Source organism: Hesperophylax consimilis, chromosome 10 (assembly GCF_061612785.1).
Source record: "Hesperophylax consimilis isolate HC1 chromosome 10, BYU_Hcon_1.0, whole genome shotgun sequence".
Lineage (NCBI taxonomy): Eukaryota > Metazoa > Arthropoda > Insecta > Trichoptera > Limnephilidae > Hesperophylax > Hesperophylax consimilis.
This window is the reverse complement of record NC_142845.1, coordinates 33,682,332-33,709,095: the sequence shown is the minus strand read 5'-3', so window position 1 is coordinate 33,709,095 and position 26,764 is coordinate 33,682,332. Positions and strand designations below refer to the sequence as shown.

The 26,764-nt window shown below is 33.0% G+C and overlaps 1 protein-coding gene across 1 annotated transcript in view; it reads right to left on the bottom strand.

Moving 5' to 3' along the window:
• Positions 1-497: 497 nt before the first annotated feature.
• LOC149420651 (membrane-bound alkaline phosphatase-like) overlaps positions 498-26,764 on the bottom strand; it is a 37,102-nt gene continuing 10,835 nt past the window's right edge. Inside the window, exons 2-7 of the mRNA XM_089636863.1 lie at positions 6,627-6,895; positions 5,674-5,866; positions 4,450-4,622; positions 3,117-3,450; positions 1,340-1,642; positions 498-931 (exon numbers count right to left, since the gene is read on the bottom strand). Coding sequence (XP_089492989.1) covers positions 738-931; positions 1,340-1,642; positions 3,117-3,450; positions 4,450-4,622; positions 5,674-5,866; positions 6,627-6,895 — 1,466 coding nt within the window. The 3' untranslated portion in view covers positions 498-737. The remainder of the gene's footprint in view (positions 932-1,339; positions 1,643-3,116; positions 3,451-4,449; positions 4,623-5,673; positions 5,867-6,626; positions 6,896-26,764) is intronic.

Here is a 26,764-nt window from a genome sequence, read left to right as displayed (position 1 = left end):
GACACGTTATTACGGGCTGACGGTGTGATGAAGACTGACAGAGGAGGGAGGGTGGGTGGTGGGGGGGCATTGACCGTAAACAAGGAAGGTACCTTCACAGAACTACTTTAATCGTTATGCAAACAATCATTTACTGGAGGGTAAAGTACAACATTGCCAATATATCCTTCACATTTACTGGGGGGTAAAGGACAACATTGCCAATATATCCTTCACATTAACTGAAGGGTAAAGGACAACATTGCCAATATATCCTTCACATTTACTGAAGGGTAAAGAATTAATTGATTTTTTTGCATTAACTCCTGTTTTTTTTTTGCATTAACTCCTGTCAATTTGTTCTGAATGGTGAGATTGCACCATTCAGAACAAAAAAGTTGCATTCAAATCTTGTTGTTGAAAGAGAAAAATTTGACGTAAGGCAGTGCAAAAAAGGTCGATTTAATTGAGGAACTTTGATAATTATTAAAACAAATAACATTTTTATATGTGTAAAAGTTTATTTCATTTTCTTAATCCTATTTACTACTGATAGAATAATCGTAACGACAATAATCATAAGTTATAATCATTGAGTCACAAATATTTTAATAATACTCAACAGCTGTTGTACAAAATCATTCTCACACAATCATGAGTTCTTTTTCATTGTTCGACACAAGTGTTAATATTTACATCTCATGTTTTGATTTTTCATAGAATTTTTGTGCGGGTAGGTTGGACGTAAGGGAGTAAGATCAATGTAAAGAACAGGCTGTGATTCCGGGTCCAATGCAGGCTGCGTAGGCCATGGTGTGAGGGATCACATTCTGCTCGTAGACACCGGTGAAGAGATGGGACCAGGGACCGTGGGCGAATACTTCGACGTCCTCACCGCCATGTGTCTCAGATTCCAGAGGCACAGGAGCTGGGAAGGTGTAGTTTAGGTTGTCTGGAATAAGAAATTGAACAAGTCAGTAAAAAGCTAAAGTTTGCCTTGTTAAGCTATACAAAAATCGTAATTGTAGAGTATCATTGAAGTTTGCTAAAATATCTTAGACCCACCACGAGGTACAACAAAAACAAGATAATAAATTGCCAATTTTAATTTGAAATCTGTTGAAAAATTTTCTGGGATCAGGCAAACGAGGAATCATTTTGAGAGATGTCTTGAGCTAAACGGGCTAGAATAGGAGACACGATAACACAATGGCCGATGAGCATTGAGTATTTTAAAGTTCTTAGGCAATTTCGCAATATGCGAGGGTAGTTTACGACAATTTACTTACCAACGTAGTATCCTGCAACCAACCTTCTGAAAAACAGTTTCTATTTTTGATAACAGTTTTAAAATACTCACGCATATCATCGTGGGTTAGATTGTGCCTTCCTTCTAATTCTGGCTTGTAGCTTGGTCCATTGGCGTAGGCTAGGGTGCTGTAGGGAAGACCATCAGTCCCGTTGCCACCCATGCCCAGGATGTCCGAGCCTCTCTTGGCGTACCCCGCGTAGGACATGGTGTGCGCGTGATCGGCCGTGACCACCACCAGGGTATCCTTGTCCACTATTGACATGGCGGCCCTGATGGCTTCGGAGAATTCGATGGTCTCGTCCAGAGCTTTTCTAGCTTTGTTGTCGTGATGACCGTGGTCTATTCTACCACCTGAAATTAAGGAAATAATTGGACTAATATAACTTCATTGTGTTTTTTAATGCTTCTCACATTTATTTTTGAGAGATTGGGAAGACTGCTATGGGAATAAAGGCATTATATCATTGGAGTCAGATCGACAGCATAAAGGTGTATCTTAAAGAATTCTAAGGTATAGTCTCGTCTCCTTCAGACTTCAGACACTATAACAACTAATTTCATATTGAATGAGACAATTTTATATTTCGGTTTCGTTCTATACTAATTTCAGTCGATGTACCACTATGTACATATAAACAAGATCAAATAAAATCGTTGTATTGGTTAAATAGCAAATTTTATGAAGTAAAAGAGGGAGTAGCCAAACTCAAGACAGATAATATATGGATAAAGTTGGGGAAGAAGATAATTCTTTTGTTAGACATAGTTTTTTTCATTGGTTGTTTCGCAGAATTTCAACAATTCGTCATATTTCAACGTTCATTTTCGGGTTCTGTGAAAGTCTTATTCAAGTTTTGTTATTATATCATTTTTGGCTAGGTGCTCGAAAGAACTGAAATAGTAACAAAACTTGAAAAAAATTATCACAGAACTTGAAAATTACCCTAGAAATTTAAAGAATTGTTAAAGTTTTCCGAAACAACCAGTCAAAGTCAAAAGGGAAGACGTAATTATGAAGAAGCGTACTGACGACTGGTATCTGGTGTGACATTGTTTGCTTGATTGGTGATCTTTTGGGACTTTCCCGGTGTTACGAAAATAGCAAATAGATTTTCTGATATTGATCAAGAATAGACGAAAAAATCATAAACTTCATTGATTGATAAAGTAAAGTGTGTACTAAGATTGCAAAAAAATGAGGGTTCCGTGAGGTGTCAATAAAATTATATTGTAAGCAAATAATCACATTTTACGTTTTTTTACGGCTACTGATGCAGTGCTAATCTAAATAATTCTTTAGTTACGGCAAAAAAACATCTTTGTTTTAGTGAAACTACTTACTTTTTACAATACGATAAATACGACAATACACTGAGAAAAATGATTTTCGCTAACTTATTAAGAATCTCTTCAAATCATTTCTGAAAATCCAAATATTTTTGCATTATCAACGAAAAATCTTTGTATGATAATCAAGGCGAATCGATACAATGATGACCGGATCAAAATGAAAATTGAACAAACCTTTAAAAAATGACAAAAACAACTTTAAATAGTTTGCGTTGGTTAGGTATATAGGTTAGTTTTTTTGATCAATTTTAATCACTTTTTTTCAATTGTTTTTGTGTTGAGTTATCATAGAACCTGATAAAACATTATTAAATTAATAAGGCCTGTTAATTTATCTTGAGGGCAAATATTGATTTCTCTTCATGTTCAACAAAAAATAATAAATGTTTTTGAGAGTATGTTCGCCTCTTTTAATAACATACTATGGCTATTACACTTTGAGCTAACGTTAATATGCTATAAAGTTGTTATTCACCTTCCACAAATAAGAAATATCCCTTATCGTCCTTAGCCAGCATCTGAATCGCAACGGTCGTCATCTCAGCTAAGGTTGGATGCTTGGCAGAGTCTGCCTCTAGATGGTACTTCATGTGGTCGGAGTGGAATAACCCAAAGATGTAATCGGCCATCTGGGAGGCCCCCAGGAGGCTTTCCTTGTCCGTGACATAGGCCGATGAGACACCCCTGGAAGCCTTTTCCTTCTGCCATGCCGCAATCAGGTCTACGCCGTCGTAGCGGACGCCGTAGTCACCGTCAGGATCGACGGTGGTATTAGGGAAGAAATTCTTCCGACCGCCACCGAGGATTATCTAGAAAAAAATGTAAAATTCTTATAAGATCTGGATTCAATCAGTCCTGGTGATACGTCACAGAATTATGCTGAATAAAACGGATGGCGTTTTTTTTTGTGAATACCGCACAAGAGAAAAATCCTAACTACTTAAAACGTTCTGGAGACAATGAGACTATGGCATCTCAATTAGAGTTTTTGTGAGGCTAAAGGTAGTGAAGAATGTGCCTGGCTATTCAGAGCTGGTCACCAACATGGCTTAAACCATTTCAATTAATGTTTCAATTCTGAACAGTGGTCTTTAACTAAGGCGATACTGAAAGAAAGAAAAGCAGAGGTCGCTCATATATATGTTCCTCTGATGATTTGTCGGATGTCGGATTCTAAAAAACTGGAGATATTGGAGAGAGGTCTACAGGCCTTTATTGATATTCTTTTTGATAATTAGAGCCCCTGTCTATAAAGGGTAAAGATAGGGGAACCATATCTCCACCAGGTTGGGCAGCCTTGTGAGACGGGTTGAGGTATGGGCCGTATGAAGGGTTTAATGGTTTAGTGGCCTTTATAAAAAAGGAGGAAAAAATAGATGCTTGTAGCTCCTTCGAGATGAAAGGTAGACTTACACAAAAACGAGTCGAAGAAACCCATTCTGATGAAGCAAATATAAACAACTGTGAACGGGTATTCTGCTGGTTTCCGTCGTTTTTGGTGTACCAGTTATTCTGGAAAAGCCGTCACAGTTTTATGAATCTTGCTGTGGGTGCTTTCAATTTGAGAGGCGGTTTTGGGTACCGCCTCCCCGGGAATCATTTATTGGATAACCAAAACCTTTGCGATTCCTTCCTCTCATTAAAAAGACCCTCCACACAAGATGACATGTGCCCTGAGGGAAATTATTTTCTTTGGCCCTTCTGTGTGGGCTTAATGTGATGTAAAAAGAATAGCTTTCCAGCACTTTTTCACTCCTCAAACATCGGAATTAAGTCGAGCGACATGAAGTACCAGATTCTGTTCTCACCTTAAAGTTCTTTCCAACATCTCCCAAGACGAGTTGCTTGGCGAGATCGGAGCAAACATTGGGATCAGCGCCAGCCTTGATGACGTCACTGTCAGCCTCCCAGTCTCTCTCGGAGGTGTGGCCGTAAGTCCCTGCGGGAGAGGCGTGAGTTATTCTGGTCGTGGTGACGATTCCTGGAATTATGAGAGGATTGATCTATAAAAGATTTTAATTTTTACAATTCTCTATTTGTCAAATTTGTGGTCGGAACCTAAATTACGGAAAAGCATTTCAATGAATCAATTACATCAACTCCTTAGCTGAGGTCCTTACCTGCCTTATAAAATATCGTAACTTTAGGTGCAACAAGCACATCAAAGACACTTACAGAAACTGTAAAATTCTTCCTTTAAGCACTATATGAACACAAAACCTCAAACCACACTCAATTGATTACAATCAAGACGTACGCCAACATAACATAGGAAACCAAATTATAATATCCAAAATTCACCTTACGAAATATGAACTAAAATCTTTAAGATACATAACTTACACAATACAACCAATTTAGGATTCTTAAAATCTGTTATGTGAAAGAATACTGTGAAATTTCCGAATGTAATTAGTTTGAAAGATTGCTGTAATCACTGTAATGTTTCTCTGTAAAAAGTACATAGTGATAATAATGTCAATTATGTATTGTAAATAGTAATAACTATGTATTGTAAATGTTAATTATGTAAGATGATCCTGCAATGAGTTTATTAACACTTAGAATTATAATCCAATCAATCCAAATTATTTACATATAAAATAATGAGAAAAAAATCATACTTCCACTTCTCCAAAGATTCGCCAATTATTATAAGATGAACTAAATAATTCACTAGTATTAACACTGCTCTTTTTCACAAATTATTCTTGAAAAAAAGAGCTTATTTTTAAAAAGTTACTTTTCACAGCTTCATAGCTCATCTAGGAATTGACGAAACGATAAAACCGTTGTGTTAACTCACGGCATAGAGGTTTAAATCGCAACTCAAAAAATTACAGCTAGACGGAAATTCCAATATCACTAGTGCATTATCGCTTTGCGGGAGGGAAAAAATTCTTGTTACTGGTGCATCATTGGTGTTCCAGACGTGTTAATTTAAACATGGAGAAAGCAAATCATTATTATGCATATGTTTTTTCTGCAAAGTAATGATAAAGGAGGTTCTTAAGATGATCCTTGCTTAATACCTGTCGCTTTTCCAGCCTTCTGCGCCCAGTTGGCTATGGAAGTGACGTGGTTGTCAGGGTCTGCAGAAGTACCGCAGTCCTTCCTGAGCACGGAGCCGGTGACGCCGATGGTCCCGTAGTTGGCTTTTATACCACACAGATACGCGGTGGCAGAGCAGGCAGAGTCGGCCACCTGCTTGTCCACGCAGTAGGTCTGGAAGAAGAAGACAAAGTAAGTAGGAGAATGGTGATAGGAAATTTTAAGGATATAACCAGGATATGATGTAGCAATGGAAGATAGCTGACAACTAATGTGGCTTCTTAAACATAGGTGACTGGAAAGTGCGGTGAGGATTACCGCATTGTTTAGCAAAATAAATTAGTTGGAGATAAGAAACTGGAGGGAGTTGAGGCGTTTTTTATAGACGGCTATGACTCACCAAGTGCTGATGACGGAGGATATAATAAATTTCGGAATTTTGGTATTGGTCCAAACAAACCGGCTAAATAGTAAAATAGTATGTACAGTGGTACAGATGTCGTAAATTTTTGATTCTGCTTTTCGCTAGCTTTATCGAGATTCAGTAGGCTTAAGAAAGATTACTCAATAGTTCCTATTATCCAAAACTAACGGAAAAGAGGCACGTTCTATTAGACAATATCGTTAGAAGTTTGGAAATTGAAGTTGGGGGAGGAAAACGCTTACATAACTGTTTGGAAAATTTGATCTTCCAGATTTGGACAGTGAGGAAAACAAAGCCTAATCTAATGTCATTTATTTTTGCGGTATAATGGCATGTTGCACTACATCCTTCTTTAGCCAACGTTTTGGATAGTGTTACAGTATCCATCATCAGGACAGGTGTGAAAGTCTAATCCATTTACTTCGGTTCTTGGACGACTAATTAGTAAAATAGATACAATGTCTTCAAAACGACTTTAAATGAGCCATTAGATTAAAAAAATATTGATACCTTTGACAGTCCAGTGTAAGGGAAATCCTCGAAAGCAAGCGACGACTCTTCTCCCAGCAGTCCGAACCTCTGGCCATGCATAACCCTGGCTGCGGAAACGGTAGCTACGGACATGCCATCTCCAAGGAAGAGAATGACGTTCTTGGCGACCCTGGTATTGGGCGTCTTGGCCAGGAGTCGCCTGAGCTGGGACTGTGCTCCGGCGTGCCAAGGAGCTGCTCCGAGGGTCTGGTCTTTCTCGGGTAGAGCTCGGGATGCTCTGGATGGAACTGTGGACGAAAAAGATACAAGTGTAAGTAATTACGAACCAAGTCAATCGATAGGACGACAAATTGTATAGCATCCCTTTTTTAGAATGAACAAATATTTGTCCAACATTCACAGCGAAAACTTACGGATATAAAGTTTTGCCAATTTATTAGAAAATAAAGTCAAATTATCCGTATACCTGTTAAAAACGGGACTGCGGGCCTTTAACGAATGAATTGACAGATTTCCTAATAAATATGTTATAAAAATATTCCAATTTTGTGACATTTCGTCATTAAATTTATCAGGAAACGCACACGAGTAAACACGTGTTCCGATATATTATGGACTAATATTTTATTAGGAAATGGATTGCAATCACGGTTTTAGGAGTATTTGAATAAATCAGCCATAGGTACTAATTTTTCCAGGTGTACTGATTTATTTTTGTGATTACGCTGTGTTGTGCTATCCCCTACTTCAGCTAACGTTTCAGACAGTATTATAGTGTCTATCATCAGGGCAAATGTGCAATTTGATTACTAGCTATGAAAAATAAATTGATAAAAAATAAATAACAAATTGATTGATTGCAAAAAAGAATAAAATAGTTCAAATGAATAAATAATGCAAGATAGATTTGCAAGCATTTATTATTTAAAAGAAAAAATATAGACAGCCCTGATTTATTGATTCTTATCATCTTTAACATGCCAACTAGAATTAAATTAATTGAATTCGATCGAACAATCTTTTTAATTTTGAGTCATTTATATACTCACTTATACCAAGATTACATGCAGTGGGCAATAATTCCTCAGAAATTGCACTTCACTGAATATAGTTACAAGAAGGCTATAGCAAAATAACTCAATACTAATAATTATTAAGCTAACCATATTACAATTCTATTGCATTGAATTTCTATAAACAATTTTTTTCATTAATTACTGTTGCATCTATTATGTACGAGTACATCAAATGTTTGTAAAAGACCGAATAGACAAAAAAAATATACAAAACGTTGGAAATGCTCTTATCTGACTTAATCGAAGGTTGGAAAATCAATTATTTCTTCCGTAATACGTCTACTTCAGTGAAAATATCTCATGTTCACGTTTCTCCTTTGTTCGAGAGATTACAAGAAAATGTACAACCTTCGACTACCATATTCTAATAAAAGTTTATTTTCCATAAAATAGATTATTTAGAAGACAGGTTATACATGCATGCAAATGACGGATTTTTCCTATTGACACGTGTATCATTGAGATGCTAATATGATTATATGCAGGGAACCCTGAAACGGTAAAAAACCTTTGATTAATGACCGTACATCAATGAACGTCAGTTATTTTTATAGTCGTCAGTTCATAGGAGACTGATTGATTTGAAGGTTGTTGATTTTTAAAGAGTTATATTTTTTGAAATTGAAATTTGAAACAGAAATCAGAAATATATACAATTGCATCTAAGAATTGAACCCAGGACCACAAAGGAAGACAAGGACATGGGTTCAAATCCTGGATCTTTTTATGTTATGTCATATTTTCATTTAATTCGCCAATAAAAAAATGAGTTAAGAATAAATTGAAGAAAATGTTGGTAGTTCAAATAAGAAATAATTAAATATGACCGAAGAAAATAGCTCAATGGCAGAGCAGAGCACAGGCAAGGCTAAGGTCCTGGGTTCAATGCCTAGACGCGACCGCATCTTTTTCTGTTTCAAATTTTGATTTGAGAATCGCTAATATTGTCTTCAATGATTAAATATTACAATTTGAGTTTTTTTTACTCATTAAGTTAGTATTATATTTATGAAAAAATAATATTTTATTCTCTGGGTTGTAAATATTTTAAGAAGCTTAAGTAAAAATGTATTATTTATCGCGTTATTGATAACATGAAAACAGTTTCTGAATGGGATAAAATTAAAAATAATTCTCAATTCCAAATGCTGCCAATCGTCTGGAGTCATTGAGACTACTGCAACCCCATTTGGGGTATGTTGTGAGGATGAAGATACAGGAGTGGGAAGGAGATGAGGAGAAGGAAAGTAAGGAAGTACCTGTCTGGTCACTAATTCTATTACAAGCAACGTTTCGATTCTGTATGATGGTCTTATACCAGGGCGATACTGAAAGTATATTCACTCTGAAACGTGCGGCAAATATACCTTATATTATTTTAAATTACTAAAGCGTGAAATAAGACAAATTTGAAATTAAATTTTTTTGAATTTTTTTATGAGCAATAATTATTAGCCTGAAACACTCATCCACATTGAAAAATCTTCTGATAAAAGATACACGACGCCAACGGGACTTAAACCCGTGTCCTTTCGATTTCCGGTCGACAGCTCTTACCACTGAGCTATGGCGGCTTATCTCTTATCCGCGAAATAATTCAATATATACTAGTGTTTCATTCAACAATTACTGCTTGTTACATTTTTTCAGGATTAGATACACAGGATCATCATTTTATCAGGAGATTTTTCAATGTGTATGAGTGTTTCAGGCTAATAATTATTGCTTATATAAAAAATAATTGTTACCCTTTGTGCTATGCATAAAAAATCTTGTCTTAAACATTAGTTTACCAAAAAATAATAATTATTTTTTTTTGACCTCGCTGGGATTTGAACCAGCGACTTCCGGATTACTAGTCGAGAGCCTTACCCCTCGACCACGGAGGCCGTCAAAAATCATAAAAAGATAATATTATGTAATGTTAATCAATGTTCAACTTTTAATTTTTCTAAATTTAAACTGATAAAAGTATTAAATCATATAAGACAAGTGTAATTCTTATTTGCAATGCGTATTTCTTTTGTTCACATTTTTTACAGTCTAAATCTTTTCAGATCTAAATCTTTCTAACTAACTAACCATCACTCCGTTTCTCCGCATGGGTAGGCAGAGAGGATGGACCGCCAAACAACTCGGTCTTGGCATACACTCCTTGCCTCATTCACATCCATACATCGTCTCGTACACGCTCTTTTATTATTCTTACCCTTGACATGGCCCGACTCAAGTATCTGATTCACTTGATCATGCCATGTCTTCCTCGGGCGTCCTCGACTTCTGCTACCATTGACATTTGCGTCATACATTCTCCGTACACTCCTTTTTTCGCTCATTCGCTCTACGTGCCCACACCATCTAAGCGTTCCTTTCTTAATTTTACTCATTACGCCTTGCATTCTTTGCGAATCTCCACATTTTTCACACGATCATACATGGTTTTACTACACATACGCTTCAAGGATCTCATTTGTACAGCATTCAGTCTTAACAGTATATCTTTGACAGATCTAAATTTTTGAGAGATCTAAATTTTTGAAATATCTAAATCTTTGACAAGTCAAAATCTTTGACAGATCCAAATCTTTGACAGATCCAAATCTTTGACAAATCTAAATCTTTGACAGATCTAAATCTTTAATAGATCTAAATCTTTTGACAAATCTAAATATTTGACAAATCTAAATCTTTCACTGATCTAAATTCTGACTGATCTAAATTCTGTCTGATCTAAATTCTGACTGATCTGATTTTTGCTAGTTTTCGTATATTGCATCTACTATGCAAATTATCTGGACAGGTAATCTAATATTTTTAAGACCAATTGTAGAATAAAGAGAACCCAAGAAATGCGATGCAGGTGTATTTTGTGATACAAAAGTTTGGCCAATCGGGCCTTTAGTTTCAAATACATACTGAAGTTTATAATCATTTTGAAATTCAAATTGGACGACTGTGTACGATATCAGACAAATGGATTAGAAATCTATAATTAAAAGGTATAACTCAGCGGCGAAATTGGTTTCCATTCAAATATACATGGAATGAATGAGTTAGAATTATTATTTATTCAGTGAGACCGATTATATTAATAAAACTCCATCTCCAATCAATTTTAATATAGGAGACTTTTTTGGCTTGACTGTATTTAACATGTATATATTTATATTTATATTTTATGAATAAGCTGTTTGTCTCCTACCTTTACCAATAAATAAATAAATAAAAATACGAACAATTTAATTTATAAAGCTACAGGCTGTGACCAAAGCAGTTAAATATGTGTAAATGTGTATTTATTATTATTGTTCTAGACACGTTTTAATACTTGGAATTATAATATACATACCTACATACTCGAGTCTAACATTTTTTAGACTTGAGGACCCTGTAAACGATCAAATGTGTTTGTCAAAATTTACGTTTGCTCGTCACGGATTTTACAAACAAGGCCGAAGACTTTCTTTTTACGTAAATAACAGATAAAGCTTTTCGTGTGTTGATTTTAGCTTCGTTTGTCAAAAAAAGGCGTTGGTGGAAAAAATTGACATAATTGAGAGATTATATACAGAACCAGATGATTGCGATAACTTTCTACGAATGGATCACGCAACTTTTAATTACTTGTTAAAATCACTTTGTCTCCGTTTTGAAAAAAAATTGGATACAGTTTTCTAGCGAAAGTCTATTCCAGAATCTTCAAGGTTATCGGTGACTGCGATTTATTGTAGGTGGACCTGATTTTAAAGATTTAAAATTCCAATCCTGGCTTGCACTTCTTATACTGAGCGAATATATTATAGAAGCATGTGAAGCAATAAATATAAAAAAATACTGCTTACAATTTTAATTATAGCAGTATTTTTATTTTATTTTTATCAATATATTCTTTACGCTTAATCCTAAAAACTGCAGTAAGTTTCAATGTAATGAGAAAAAATATAGAAAAAAATTCTTTCTCTCGTGGTTTCAAACACGAACCTGAAGTTTGTTTGATAAACACTCGCGTGAACCTTCATATGTATTTGTTAAACTCGTCGTCAATCACAATTTCCGACAAACACATCAAACACAAAGTTTGTTTAACAAACACATCAAATAAAGCCGCAGACTACCAAGTATTTTGAAAAACATGTAAAATTTTTAAAATTATTATTTGATCGTTTACCAAGCCCTTTGCGGCAAACTGTCTCTCGATTTTTGTACATATTCGACGTTTTGGTTAACGGAAGATCGGAGGATTTATAACTCAAAATTTTAAAATTAATGATTGAATAACTTGAAAATTATTGATATTGCTTTAATATTAGTAACTAACAATAGTAATAGTGACTAACTTATCCACACAATGTTAGATGCAACATAATATTGAATACTAAATCCACAAATTTTGTGTTGTAGTAAAAACACCATAGTGTCACCCTAGTTGTTTGTATGTTTACTTTTCTTTATTCTTGGGAATAATGGTTTATTTATGGATCAAACATTGTTACAATGCTTTCTAGAATTACATAAGTAGCGACCCATGTAACATATTTTTCTTTGCCTTTCTCCTTTTAATATCAATATAATATTTTGCGTCCAGGTTTTTTTTACATTATCCCCAAACAGGAAACCCTGAGGAAAATAATTTCCCTCAGGGCCTATGTCATATTTTGGGATGTTGTGTGGAGTGTCTGCTATAAGGAATGGAAGGAGAGGAAGTTCTGGAAAGGTAAAGGGTATGAGGAGTGGGCGGGAATCTAGGGATCAACGTGTCCAGGAGCAAACGTGTAAAGGGCACAAGGCGATGGGTCGTGAGACTTGTTGGAAAGGTCAAATGTCTCTCCAAACACCCCTTAAAAATCACCAAACGTTGGGAACCACTTGGGGTGACTTATGGTAGAGGTATTGGTTATTCAACATAAGGTTCCCGGGCGGTGATATTATATTGAAATATATGTAGATTACATTATGTATGTAGTGATTAGGTACTTTATATTGCTACACTGAAATGTGCATATTGTAAACTTTGATACAGGCTATTTATTAGTCCTAGTGATGTTGATTATTACGAGAAAAAATACACTTGATTTTCTGCAAGAAGTAATAAATAAATCAATCATACACTATTTCATTACAACTCTTGAAATAAACCACCATTGAAAATTAATTCACCTAACTGCGCCACGTCTTTTAAACATCCAAAATTTGAAACAGTAATACCTCCGAAACAAATACTACATTAATGCAAACACAGTAGTTTTGGTGGTCCTCTTACAAAACAAATGACTAATACACACTACGTGAAATAATTAAAATTATGGCTGAATGACTGGTGTTGACCTTTAAAATCTACTCTAATTGTACAGAGATTATTATAATTGGCGGATAGCTGCTCTATTAAAGTAATTGCATAATTATGTAATATTACTTAAAAGTAACCAAATTGAAGGCCCATGTGTTGACGTTATTTATTTGATGAAAATAATATTTTGCAGTTATGTAAGTATTTAAAAAATTTTATTTTTATTTATTTTTTTATTTAGTACAAGATTACACATTTATATACATTATTTAAAAATGTTTTGACTGCCCAACTAGGAGGATTCCCGTTTTAGGAGAGTCAAATTAGTATGAGTATTAACATTTTGATAAGTATAGTATTAAAATAATAATGAAATAATAGGTATTTGTACTTTTAACTGGTGCCTAAGCCTACTAACATATTTTTTATAAATATGAATAAGAAAGAGAAGAAATAGAATAAAATAAAATATCCAATTAAACATAAGATTAACTGCTGCTTGGGTAGCATTCTAATTTAGAAGTACTAGGTAGGTACATATATACACATAATGATAAAGATTAAAACATAAAGGTATCTTTTACATGGTTTATTTTTTGTTGGAGTTTTTGTTGTTGTTTTTGGTTTGTGTTTGATTTAATTTTTTGTGTAGTAAAAGTTCACTATCCTTTCTATTAATAATAATAGAAAGGATAGTGAACTTAATTGATGAAACCAATTAGTGGACAATTTATGAAGAATAGCTGTGTTTTCCTTTTTCCAAGCATCAGGCATGAAGTTGTATAGTTTTGGACCTAAGAATGAGAAGTGTCTTTGAGCGAGAGATGTTTTAGTTGTGAGTGGTACAATTGGATTTCTCCGTGAGTGGCGGGTGTCATGAGGGTGGTTAATAGATGGGTAGAGGTGGCGTTGTTGATGGGTGTTTAAAATTAATTTTCTCATGTATAGTTGTCTAACATCCAGAACTCGGAATTCTTTAAATAGTGCATCGCTATGATATCTAAATGGTTTTTTGAGGATTACCCTTAGTAGTGATTTTTGAGCTTTTGCTAATTTGTCCAAAACAGTTTTTGCACACCCACCCCAACCTAAGGATGCATAGTCTAGAAGTGACCCATTTTTGTTATTTGCTTTGGTATATTTCTAACAAAAACCTTTAATTATTTTTTTTTAACTATTGACAGGCGAAGATGCCAAATGATGATGTAATAATTCACAATAATAGAAATCTATACCATAATTTGCACTATCCCTTACATCTTCACACAAACAAGAATTTATTTAAGAAGATTTATCTTTGCGTAATTGACACTAGTTTGGAACGTGACAAAGATTGCTTTGTAACAAATTATCTGCATTTAAATAAAGCCAAGAAATCTCAAGTGGCAAGTAGTTGCACAGTAATCATTATCATTAACAACTATTAAGTCAATTCCTAATGTAATTATAATGCAACATAATCAACATCGCTATCCGGCTAAGTATAAGAATAATCGTAAAATGACTGGTTTTAGTAAATCATCATAAATCAAATATAAAATTACCTAATTACTAATTAATAGTAAATAACAGTGTTTATGTAGGATGATAAAGAGCATTCTTAAAGAGATTGTACTAATGTTTGCCAAACATAAAACAATACTGCATGGATGAAATTTTTTTTCAGAATACGCCTTCACGCTTTGCTGTGGATCAGTCTGTGTGTGCAGATAATTGCTACGTCCAACAGATGGCTTTGTTTTTCAAAAAAATCACAGGTAACATGTAAATAATATAGGTATATAAAAACACACGCGTATTCGGTTCCATGATAACACACTTTAACAATTTAACACACTTTTAAAAAGTGAAATAAAGTCATTAGAAACGATGAAAAAAATAAAATTTAAACCTAACCTAACCTACTTAACCCAGTTAAGAAAGTTTTTGTTTCATAACTTTCCATGGCTTTATAAAACTTTTTAAAGATGTGATGAATTATCATTTTGATGATTTATCCGGTCACCATTTTTTACAGGCAGTACCATACTTACCTAGTAGGCATTTAAAATTAACATTGCTTATTGTTTATTAGAGAAATTTAGATTCGCACATACAGGACATAATTGGACTTTCTGGTATTTATTTTGATGATATGTATTTATGTTCTAAAGGAAAAGCATATTTTATGCTAGGCGGTACGACAATACAAGGTTATGATCAGAATTCATATTCTTAAACGTGATTCGTCCATCGGTATAAGAGAGATTTCGAATCATATAAATCCAATAAGAAAAGTGTCATTTGGATGTATTATAGGCAATACAAGAATGCTACTCTAAGACAGGTATATTTGATTTAAGGGAATGAGAGCTTAAAGAGGTAAGTTTTTAGTTTAGACCTGTATTCTGTTGGACTTGTTATGCATCTTAGTTCCGGGGAAAGTTTATTCCAAGCATTCATTCCATGCTATATCTGAACATCTCTTCTTAGTTTTAAATCCACATTATTTTTACAAAAAATCCCGTTGTTATTAAGATATTACAGTTGTTTAGTTCTTGAATAATTGAATTTTTTTTTAAGTCATAAAAACTGAGTATATTTCTACTTTTTAACGTTTTTATTCTAGATAACAGAAAATTACATTTTCAGATATTTGACTAGAAATAACTAATATATTACACATAAATACATAACATAACCACATTATTTACCATCAGTGTTTTGTTGATTGAGCATAAAAGTGAACAATTTTTTTTAAAATTAACACCTCTCACTATTAACCTATATGTCACCCCCTCGTAACCAATGGATTGCTTGCCATAGTCAATATGTATGTTGTTTAAATGTATGTTATTGTGTAGCCGTGTAAATTGTGTGTGTACTTCCTCCGATTCTCCAATTGCCACTGTTACTTTGTGACTGAAAGTAATCCGAAATTCTACGCTCTTTAACTGTAATTACTCGAAATAATTACCACTGCCAATTATTATTCATACAGTTGATAATTATTAAGCGCGACAAAAATGTGTTCATAAAAATTTATTCTTAAATAAAACATATGTAAAAGGTATTGAATATGTAATTGTTTCGTTCGAAGTAAATTAATTACTCTACTCAAAATGCTCATTTACGGTTTAAGCTGTTTATGTCTTTAAATTACCACATTATTAAGCACAGTTTATCAAACACGGTTCGGTGACATAAACATATATTGGTGAAAAACCACCAATCAAATAATTTTTTTTCTTGAAATGGCTTAAGTCGTGTATGGTGACCAGATCTGAATAGTCAGGTTTTCTTTACCATCTCCTTCCCATCCCCACTGTTCAAGAAGCGACCCGTTCTCATATCAACAGTGTCAATTTTTAACGGTATTTTACAGGGCTAATAATGCCGTGCGTATTTCCACGTAATTTCGAGGAATATTCTGCTTTTTAGACTGGCCACATTAGTAACTGTTACTTTTGCATAAAGGCACTTGAAACAGCCCGCGGTCCGATTTAACATCCTTGTTACTTTAACTGACAGTTAAATTTTTAACTTAGCTCACGATTTAGCATTCTGTTGAAACAGACGGCCCTAAGAGTAGTGTCTGTTGAGAGACGTGCCTTACTTACTTCTAGTGATTTCTGACACCATTTGGAGAAAAAAATGTATGTTTTTGACAGAAACAAACAAAAAAGTCTTTCACGTGTCATCACTGATCACTAAGCCGAGTATAATGAAAACCTCCTAGAATTCAAGGCCCGGAAACTGAATCAAAGCGGCCTCCTAACTTTTATGATAACATTAAAAAAATATTTTTTAAATTAACTAAAACATTTTAAAATGTTCTAAAGAAATAATAATGAATTGAAAAGAAAAAATGAACGAAAGATTTTGTATGATCTCATACGCCGTGTGATCTAGAAGGATTTGTCCTAACTGTCCAATACTTACTGATTTATAAAATGTTTTACCTGATCAAAATGTCCACCAATTTATCTACTCCAAATATCTTCAGGAATCACTGGTAAAGTCTTATAACACCTGTATATTAATTACACGTTAAATAATGTAATGTTAAAACAAATTAAATACAATTTGCTACGTACAATATATTTAAAATTCATTATCAGCCTTCTTTTTTACACTCACTTTTTACAGTCATTGGTTTTATAAAAACCAATGATTTTTTTTATGCAACTGTAAACATTAGGTCATTGATCATTTCTAATAAAGAGGTCAATATCACTAGCGACCTTGGAGAGAATAGAACATAGGCGTGTTCACGCCATTATTTAAGGTTAAGGTCGTTATTTTAATCATTGTGATGACTTACTATGATAATTTCAGTATTCCTCAGTTGATTTCTTATAATTATGAATTAATTAGAATGTATCAAATAATGCTATGTGATCGTACTCATCCCTTGCTCGAATTTCAAATACAGTTTACAATTTCAAATCATTATTATATTCTCATCGATTTCATGCAGTGCAAGATAGACAGAGGGCGCACTAAACGGACTAGAAATAAAGGTTCTAGGAAATAAGTCATTGGTGTTATCAGTTTCCATTCAAATCTATACGAAAGGCATTTCTAGAAATTTAATTTGTATGTTTGTAAGATTATGGACGGGTTGTTTCGGAGAATCTGAACAATTCATCAACTTTCAACGTTCATTTTCAAGATCTGTGAAAGATTTTTTCAAGTTCTGTTTTTATTTCAGTTTTGTCAAGCAACTAGCCTACAATTATATAAAAACAGAACTTGAATAAGTCTTTCACAGAACCCGAAAATGAACGTTGAAATTTGATGAATTGTTCAAATTCTCCGAAACAACCCGTCCTAAGACTTCTTGGATCAATAATAATTTGAATTAGGATTGATGGTTTTATGTGCAACAAGTGTTTTAAGACAATCATTGACCTTTTGCCCTTAGTAAAACGCCATCTATGGGTAACCTAATAGACTAATCTAGTGGCATCTATGGGGGAGCTCATAAACTAATATCAAAGAAATTACAATCGCTAAGTTTTTTTTTGGTATCTATAACATTTACATAATTATTTAAAACATATTTCATTGGTATAAAGACGTTCAATAAATACGTTCAAATTTTCCGATACAAATTTTACAAAAAAAGTAATTTAGTTTTAAAGTGGGAAGTCAATAAAATCACCCCATTTTACGGTTATTATTTCTTTTTAAATTGAGCAAACCATATCTTCCGCATTATGCATGTTCACGAGTTAGAGGATGGCACTACAAGAAAAAATGCTTTTAAAATTTATTTCTAGTAAATTAACAAGTATTATTCTCAACACTGTTTTAAAGACTAAACCAATTAAGCAAATTGATGCAATTATTAATCTAATTGCACAGATGTAAATGAGTTAAATGAGTATTGACAATTTGAAAACAGCTAATTATGGCATTTATTGGGTTGCTACCATAATATAGTAATTTAAAATAACTATTATCCATTTCCGCCAAACACGTTATTAGAATGTGTGTACTTACACAATAACATTACACATATATAATATTATCTATGGAAACATTTGCGCATATAAACTCTTTGTAATAGTGAGCTTAAAAATAAACCGAATATTTGTATTCATAATCTATAGATTATAATATTAAGTATATATAATATTATATAAATTATCTTTATCATTAAGTATTTCATACGTTATCGTTTATGAACCTTTAACGTTATACTAAATTCATTTATGATGATCTCAGTAAATACTAATATACTCAGTGATACTAAGTAAATACTAAGTAAGTATTTACTAAGTATTATTATGGTGCATCCACAGACAAAGTTGCCCTAACATGTAATATGGGTATCATTTCGACCAGCTGAAGGCAAGCAACGTGATCATATTTTTGGCTCCAGGATGGTTCAACTAGAATGCTTTGAATAAACTAGGATAGTCGTAGGTCGACTGCCGAAGAACGCACAATGAAAAGTAATGTTTCTTAAGGCGAAGCTTAATGCTAAATCACTATTTTGATTAATCTTTATAACGAATTGGTGTACATTATGAATACCAAAAAATATGCTTTAGATAAATTAAAGGTTTTCCTGTCGTTTTGCTTGAGTAGAATAGAAATTAAAAAAAAAAAAATTACTCAATAAAAAACATAAATGTAAACTAGTAAAAAAATTTTTTTTCCATAGAAATTAATGAACGCGTAAAGAAGACAACTTTAAAAAATACTGGATTATCTGTGACAGTTTCACTTGATTAATTTTTTTGTTTTCTTATAAAATTATTTACAAAATAAATAAAAACCAGTTTTGTGCTTGAAATTTAACGTTTCTAGACTCCGTTTGTCAAGCGATTTTAATGCCTATTACCTACGATATAAGGTATACCAAGAATAGACACATTTTTGGCTTGTAGCTTCTTCTTAATTGATGGCAAAGGTTTGAAGCGCAGTCCATTGTGGGACTTTTCTGAATGTTCGTTCTTAAACGAACCACCTGACTTAAAAGTCAGTGAGATGGGTAAATTATAACACATCTGCAAAAGCGTCCAACTAAATAATGTTATTTATTGTTTTTGTGTTTAATTCGTAGAACTCCATTTAATTTTTTTATAAATTTAATTTAGATTTTTCAATTTCAGTGCCGGCAACCCGGGCGTTTATTTATTATTAGTTATGTACATACATGATTTTTCTCCTTACCCTCCTCACTAGACAAAGTCTGTTCTGAGGCTGAGGATTAAATTTGATAATATTATTATTAAGTTCTGCAAGTGTTTTAGTTTTTTATTATTGTGACAGCTGTTTCGGCTTACAAGGTGTTTGTACAGTTTGAAAATGGCCTTGTAAGCCGAAACAGCTGTCACAATAATCAAAAACTAAAACACTTGCAGAACTTAATAATAATATTATCAAATTTAATCTAAATTAAATTTATAAAAAAATTAAATAATGTTACACAATATTCAATTTTAGAAACAAGCGCGTACTTTTTTTTCCCGATTCAGGATTTGTAGTAAAGTTTTTTACGCAGCCAGCAATTTGCGCACCATTGTAAAAAGGTCTAATAATTTGTGAGAAGATTTTATTTTTAAGGACTAAATAGTGATTATATATTGCGAGTTGCCCGCATACTGTCAGATTCATTTATTGACAAATGGCAGAAAAGGAGACGCTAACGCCGCTTATAGTATACATGATGTAATACTTTAACAGAAAATTATTTTAATTGTCACTGTCAAAAACTAGAACTGATGTGAATGATATAATGTTTTTTTACCAGAAGGTTAATTTAATTCGTATTATTTTAAATGGGTATTTCTCTTCTACGGTTCTGCGCTAACATAAATATTATTAATAATGTCAAAGCTATAAAGGAAGTAATTTTAATGTGATAAATTACGGAACTAATTGTAAAAAAATGTAAACAAAATGGCATAGACTTCACGCCACACTGACAATTCAGTAAAAAACCTGAACTATTTTCAATATGATATGGTTTTCAGCTGCGGGGTCTTCGGAGGAACGTGTTTTTCTTGCCGATTTTAACAACCATTATTTTCCTTGAACTAAATACACCATGACCTACAAAATTGTTACTATCTTGAATTAATTTATGGCGTGTCGCTAACTCATGGGCGTTTTGAATTAAAATTCAGAAAGAATAGCACAGTTAACGGTGTCCTTTGGTTAAATATATACCAATTAGTAATAAAACATAGATTAGCACTGTCTAAGTAACTGAATTGCTCAGTGTGCGATTAGTTCATTTAACTAAATTAGTTTCGATATTCAAACGAAGTGAATATAATTCGTTAAAATATTTTAAGTTATTTTAATAAATGTACATAAAATGAATCGATGAAAGTTAGATTACGTTCTCTTTGAGATAGGTCACTCAATGAAACTACAGGGTTTTCCAATAAGAAGTGTTATTTTGATGTTCAATCGTAAAAGACCAATGGTTTCGTTATTTGTGTGGCACGTAGCGCCGTCTTGTTGAAAGTAAACGTTGTCCAGATCAATTCCATCCAATTCCGGCCATAAAAATCATTAATCATATCTGGATAGCGCAATCCATTCACTGTGACTGTTGCTCATTTTCGAAAAAGTAAGGTCCAATGACTCCGCCGGACCATAAACCGCACCAATTATAAATAAATAAATAACTCTTGGGTTTTCCGAGCCCCAGATGCGACAATTTTGTTTGTTGACGAAGCCACCGACGAGGAAATGGGCCTCATCAGTCAAGATAATTTGAATTTGATTCACTCAAGTGAATTTTAATAATTTCAATGCGTTGTTGAATCGTGTATCGTTCCATTTATATTAATGGCGTAGTTTCTATTTGTCAAATGTCAAAAAATGACAGCTTCAAAAGTAACATCTACCGAAATAGCGGGCTATTCAAAATAACACCTCTTATTGGAAAACACTGTATATCTGTATAAAATTATCAATGTTCTTATCGATTGTTCTCCTCTTTTTTCTTAATTTTAGCGTCCCAATATTTAGAACTAGAGATAAATCACCTTTTCATCTTAAAAAATGTTCTACTAATCTCAGACAAAACGCTTTTATATTCAGAGCGTGTACCCTATACAATAAGAATTTTAATTATATTGACATATTTTTGTGTACTTTAGGAACATTTAAAAAATATACTTTAGCTATTATTAAATAATAATTAGTAACATAATGCAAGTTATCATGTTGTTGATATGAACCCTGTCCAGTTACATGTGATTCATTCTATAAACATTTGTTCAGTTTAGTTGTAGGTATATTACATTTATTAGTGATTATTGGTGTTGGGTGAGGATAAAATTGGTGTATTGTCATTTACTTTTGTTCTTATATCCGATGTTATTTTAATTTTATTTGATATATTTTGTATTTTTTGCCCTAGGGTACTGGACCCTTAGTTTGTTATTATAATTTTATGTTTAAGTGAAAACCTATCATTAGATATTATTTGTATTATTTATAAGTTGATTATTTAAGAATTTATAAAATCTGTTGGTTTTCCCAAATAAATAAAATAAAAAGACAATATAATGCCTAGCCCCCTATTACTATTACTAATGAACTGGTACCCTTTTAAAACACGAGGCATATTCGATAAGTGCCAACTAGAAAACAATAACACGTGTGACATATAACCTTCTGTTGCTTCCTCTTACAAACGATAACCATTAGATTTATCATCGTAGATCCATCATCAATTTATTATTTTTTGTTTATAAGAAAAGGGTTTTTATGCATAGCACAAAGGATGACAAATTATTATAAGCATTAATTACTCGCCTGAAATATCCATACAAATTGAAAAAATCTCCCGAAGATATTTCAGGTGAGTAATTGATGCTTATAATAATTTGTCATTATTGTGATAGCAATTTAAACTGTTACTCAATACTTGTAGAACCTAATGATAGCATTATTACAATTTATTTACTTTATATTTAAAAAAAATGTTAAATTCCGCACCGCGCTTACTTCTAAATTACAGTTCGTTTAATTTTAATCAGTACAAGCAACAACTATTTACGACGCGGGAGCTGGAGAAACATTTAACAAATAGGTTGTTAGGTTCTTGGTTTGGATAGTATAAATAATTTAGATTAAAGCGGAACCTTCCGGTTAACGTCACATTATACTAAAATCAAACATGGCCTTAAAATACAAGACATTCTTAACTTTGATTTACCATCTTAGATATTTTCTTAACATCTCTCCTGACATAAATATGTAGTTAAAACAGAGTTCTACAAATTAAAACACCATCCGTCTTACATATAATTGCGATATAAATATTATACGGGTATGTAAGGTCGGCATAGTGGAAAACGTTACGTATAATGGCAGTATTAGCTGTCAGATTTATTTTTAGATCTGCTGGCCCCTTAGTATAGCGTCTAGATATCGCAGGCAATATATAAATACTTACATAGATAAATTATCAATTTCCCCTGTAAAAGCCTGATAGGGTGTTAATGAATAATAAATAAATATGGAGTATACACGAATGTGGTGACGATTTTTCGCGAAGTTTGACAAATAACGATTCGCAGCAATTTCGTAAGGATATTTTAAATCGAAATAGCGATTTACCAAAGCAAATATCGGACGCATAATCGAATTGGCCGAATTTCGATGCAAATAAAAACAGATCGGGTCAATGACATTACAATTGAAGAAACATGAAGTTAGCAACAAAACGCGAAATGTAAAAATGACCGTATTTTTGAGGTTTGAAGCAAAATGATGCTAAACTGAAAAAAAATATGGCGTGAATATTATTATGAGTAACGACTTTAACCCGAGCAGTATGCGGCCCTCTCCTCGCATAGCTATACCAACGCTGCATCGGCGTACTAGAGAATTTTTATGAGTTAGACTGAATAACAATAAATAATAATAGTTCAACTGCCATTGAACCTATCCGTGGGGGATAATTTATTTTTCGTTCACACTTGCCGCTGTATTTATACTCGAAAGTATTAGGGGTTATCTCGAATGGTCGTATCTGTTCTACGGGTCAAGAATTGGACTTTCAAGTAAGCAATAATAATTAGTTAGCTGTAATATTAATAGCAAATAAAGAAATTTCTTTGGAAATGTAGATAATGTGTGTGTTCTATGTATAATGTAGACTTCATTGAAGCTAGATATACGAGTATGTTTCTAATAAGTTCTGTGTACTAGACTAAAACAAATGTACTATAAATGTAATAATATTGCCTACTTGACTTTCAAGTGGTTAATGTAACTAGGTTATTTATTTTTTTGAAATAAAAAAAAAAACATTCTTGTAAAAAAGTCAATAGATGTCGTACATTCAAAAAAAATTGATATATTTACCCAAGACACCATCTAGATTGCAATTAGTTCGGGAAGAATCTTGCAATCATATATACCAGTAAAAATGAAAATGAAGATGATATTGGTAGTTCTTAGTCAAAGTTTGAATGACCGAAGGGGAACGAGTCTTAGGACGGGTTGTTTCGGAGAATTTGAACAATTCATCAAATTTCAACGTTCATTTTCAAGTTCTGTGAAAGTTTTTTTGAAATTCTGTTTTTATTTCAGTTCTATCAAGCAACCAGCCTATAATGATATAATAAGAGAACTTGAATAAGACTTTCACAGAACCTGAAAATGAGCGTTGAAATTTGATGAATTGTTCAAATTCTCCGAAACAACCCGTCCTTAATCTGATTTTATTTTTTTTCAAATTTTCGTTTAAGAGTCACTAATATTGTCTTTCAAAGTTACTTAAATCCCTAATACCTAACACAGCGCCCCTTAGGTTTTTTGCTCAGGGCTAGCTCCGGTTACAGACAACACTGAATGACAGAATGCTGTGTGATTTATATAAATTTCAATAAATTGTTCGCTGATATACGGTGTACATTTAACTGGTGAGAATTGACAATAATTCGTTTTTTATGCTGAATACTTCGGCTGCGAAATGACTTAAGAGGTTTTTTTCCATCTCTTAGAATGTAACTCTCTACAAGGCATAGTTTAACTCACTCCTCTCGAGTAAATCTCCATTGTATCAATCAAACGTTCTGACAGAAGTACATTAGATATAATATATCATCTCGGAAACAGCGGTTGAACTCGAGAGATTTATTACCATTTATCCACAGATAAAAAAATCGACGTAGTGCTTGCTATGATCAACTAATATTGTCATAGCGGAAGTTCTTTCAACGCTTCAACAATAACCTATGATACTTCCCATATCTAAATCTACAAACAGTTCTGGTCTGGTGATGTGATTATTTCTTTATATGATATGAGTGTTTAAGTTATGTTCAGATATTTCAAGTTCAAAGACTGAAATGGATGGCCACGGATGCAATATTGCACAGTGCAACGATTGCGTATTATGCAATATGATGCATTACTAAAGCAATATTACGTGTTTTTCAATTATTCTCTAGCAAAATGTGAGCATTTCTGTTTTGCAAACGGAAATTAAATCAAATACTTTCGAATGGATGTGTGATATGAAGAATATTGTACAAATTAACAGCATTTAAAAATATAAAATTAATATCACATACCACTGTCAAAAACATTTCTAGTTTACAGTAGAGTTACGGCCACGCAACTGTTTTCTGAAACACACACTTTGCTGCATTCATATTCATATTGTATACTCTTTTGATAAGCGCCGCTGAGACGATATCAATTATCAATTTACGTCAATTTACAACGTTGATGAGATTGACGACCAAGTGATCGCTTTGAATTAGCAAATTATTGGTTGTGACTTTCCATTGATGGAAGAAATGTTGCGCATTTTGGTTGAGCACATAAACTCCATGGACAAGCGCCGTTGACGAAGCGGATGATAGTTTTGCTGTGCCATTGTAATCGTTTGTTCAGTTGTCCTGTCTATTTAAGAACCACTTGGAATTAAGCTGCACGGATGAACGAGAATTGTTGCACTTATAATTGCATTATATCGCGATTGTCCAGATTTATAGAAAGTAAAAACAAAATATTATCTCTGTATTCGCACTCTTATTGCACTGTTTCTGTAGACGTCAACAAAGAAACTGGGGCGAAAATATTGACAGGTCATTTGAAGTTCCGTATAAATATTGTCAATGACATAAGCATATTGACAATTGCCATTGACCGTCTTCGTACCCCTTTAGTATGGTATCTAGTGATGAAACACTTAAAAAAAATTGTACTATTTCTCTGCTCACACATACACACAAACCCACACACACAAACTCTCACACACACATAAACACACCTTATTCCATTCACATTCATACTCGTTTGTTGTCTCATAACTCTCTTTAAGAGGAAGCTACAAACCAAAAATGTGTATATTCTTGGTATACCTTATATCGTAGATAATAGGCATTAAAATCGCTTGACAAACGGAACTAGTCTAGAAACGTTCGATTTCAAGCAAAAAACTGGTTTTTATTTATTTTATAAATAATTTTCTAAGAAAGCAAAAAAATTAATCAAGTGAAACTATCACAGATAATCTTAGCTGTAATACTATATTTTTAGAAGTTCTTTCTTTTATGCGCTCATACATTCCTCTTGAAAAAATATTTTTTGTAGTAGTTTGCATTTATATTTTTTATTCATTAATTTATTTTTTAATTTGTATTCTACTCAAGCGAAGCGATAGGAAAAACTTCAATTTAACTAAAGCATATTTTTGGTTTTCATAATGTACACCAATTTGTTATAAAGATTAATCAAAATAGTGATTTGGCATTGATCTTTACCAACAAACATAGCGTCTCAGCAAAGCATCTCCCAGAGAGTGCTCCAATTGCTCCTGTAAAAGACCGTGTAAGTAGAGAATGATTATAGAAGAAGATAATGATTATAGAAGAAGATAATGATTAAGCCAAATATTTACTAATTATTAATTAACAAGATAAAATAATAACTATTGGCGAAGTTTATCAATAATTTGCTTACATTAAAATTACTGAGTATTATTTATAGCCATGCTACACTTACATTATTTTGATCACAAGGTCGTAGTTTATCTCTTAATACAGTACCGCGTCAGCTCTCAAGTAATGCAGCATCATCTTCATGAGATGAACGCAATCTTATTTGTCATTCAGAATGATAATGATTTATCTACAGTCGTAACGTATTAACTATTATTTAACTTGTTTCAGCGTCATTCAAAACGCACGCTGTTTCCACGCACGTCGATCATCTCAACTTGTGTTAAACAACATGTTTTGTAAATACTGGTTTGTACTAATTTCTTTAAAATTGACATGAAGCCTAAGTAAACAACTAGATTAATTGCGCAACATATT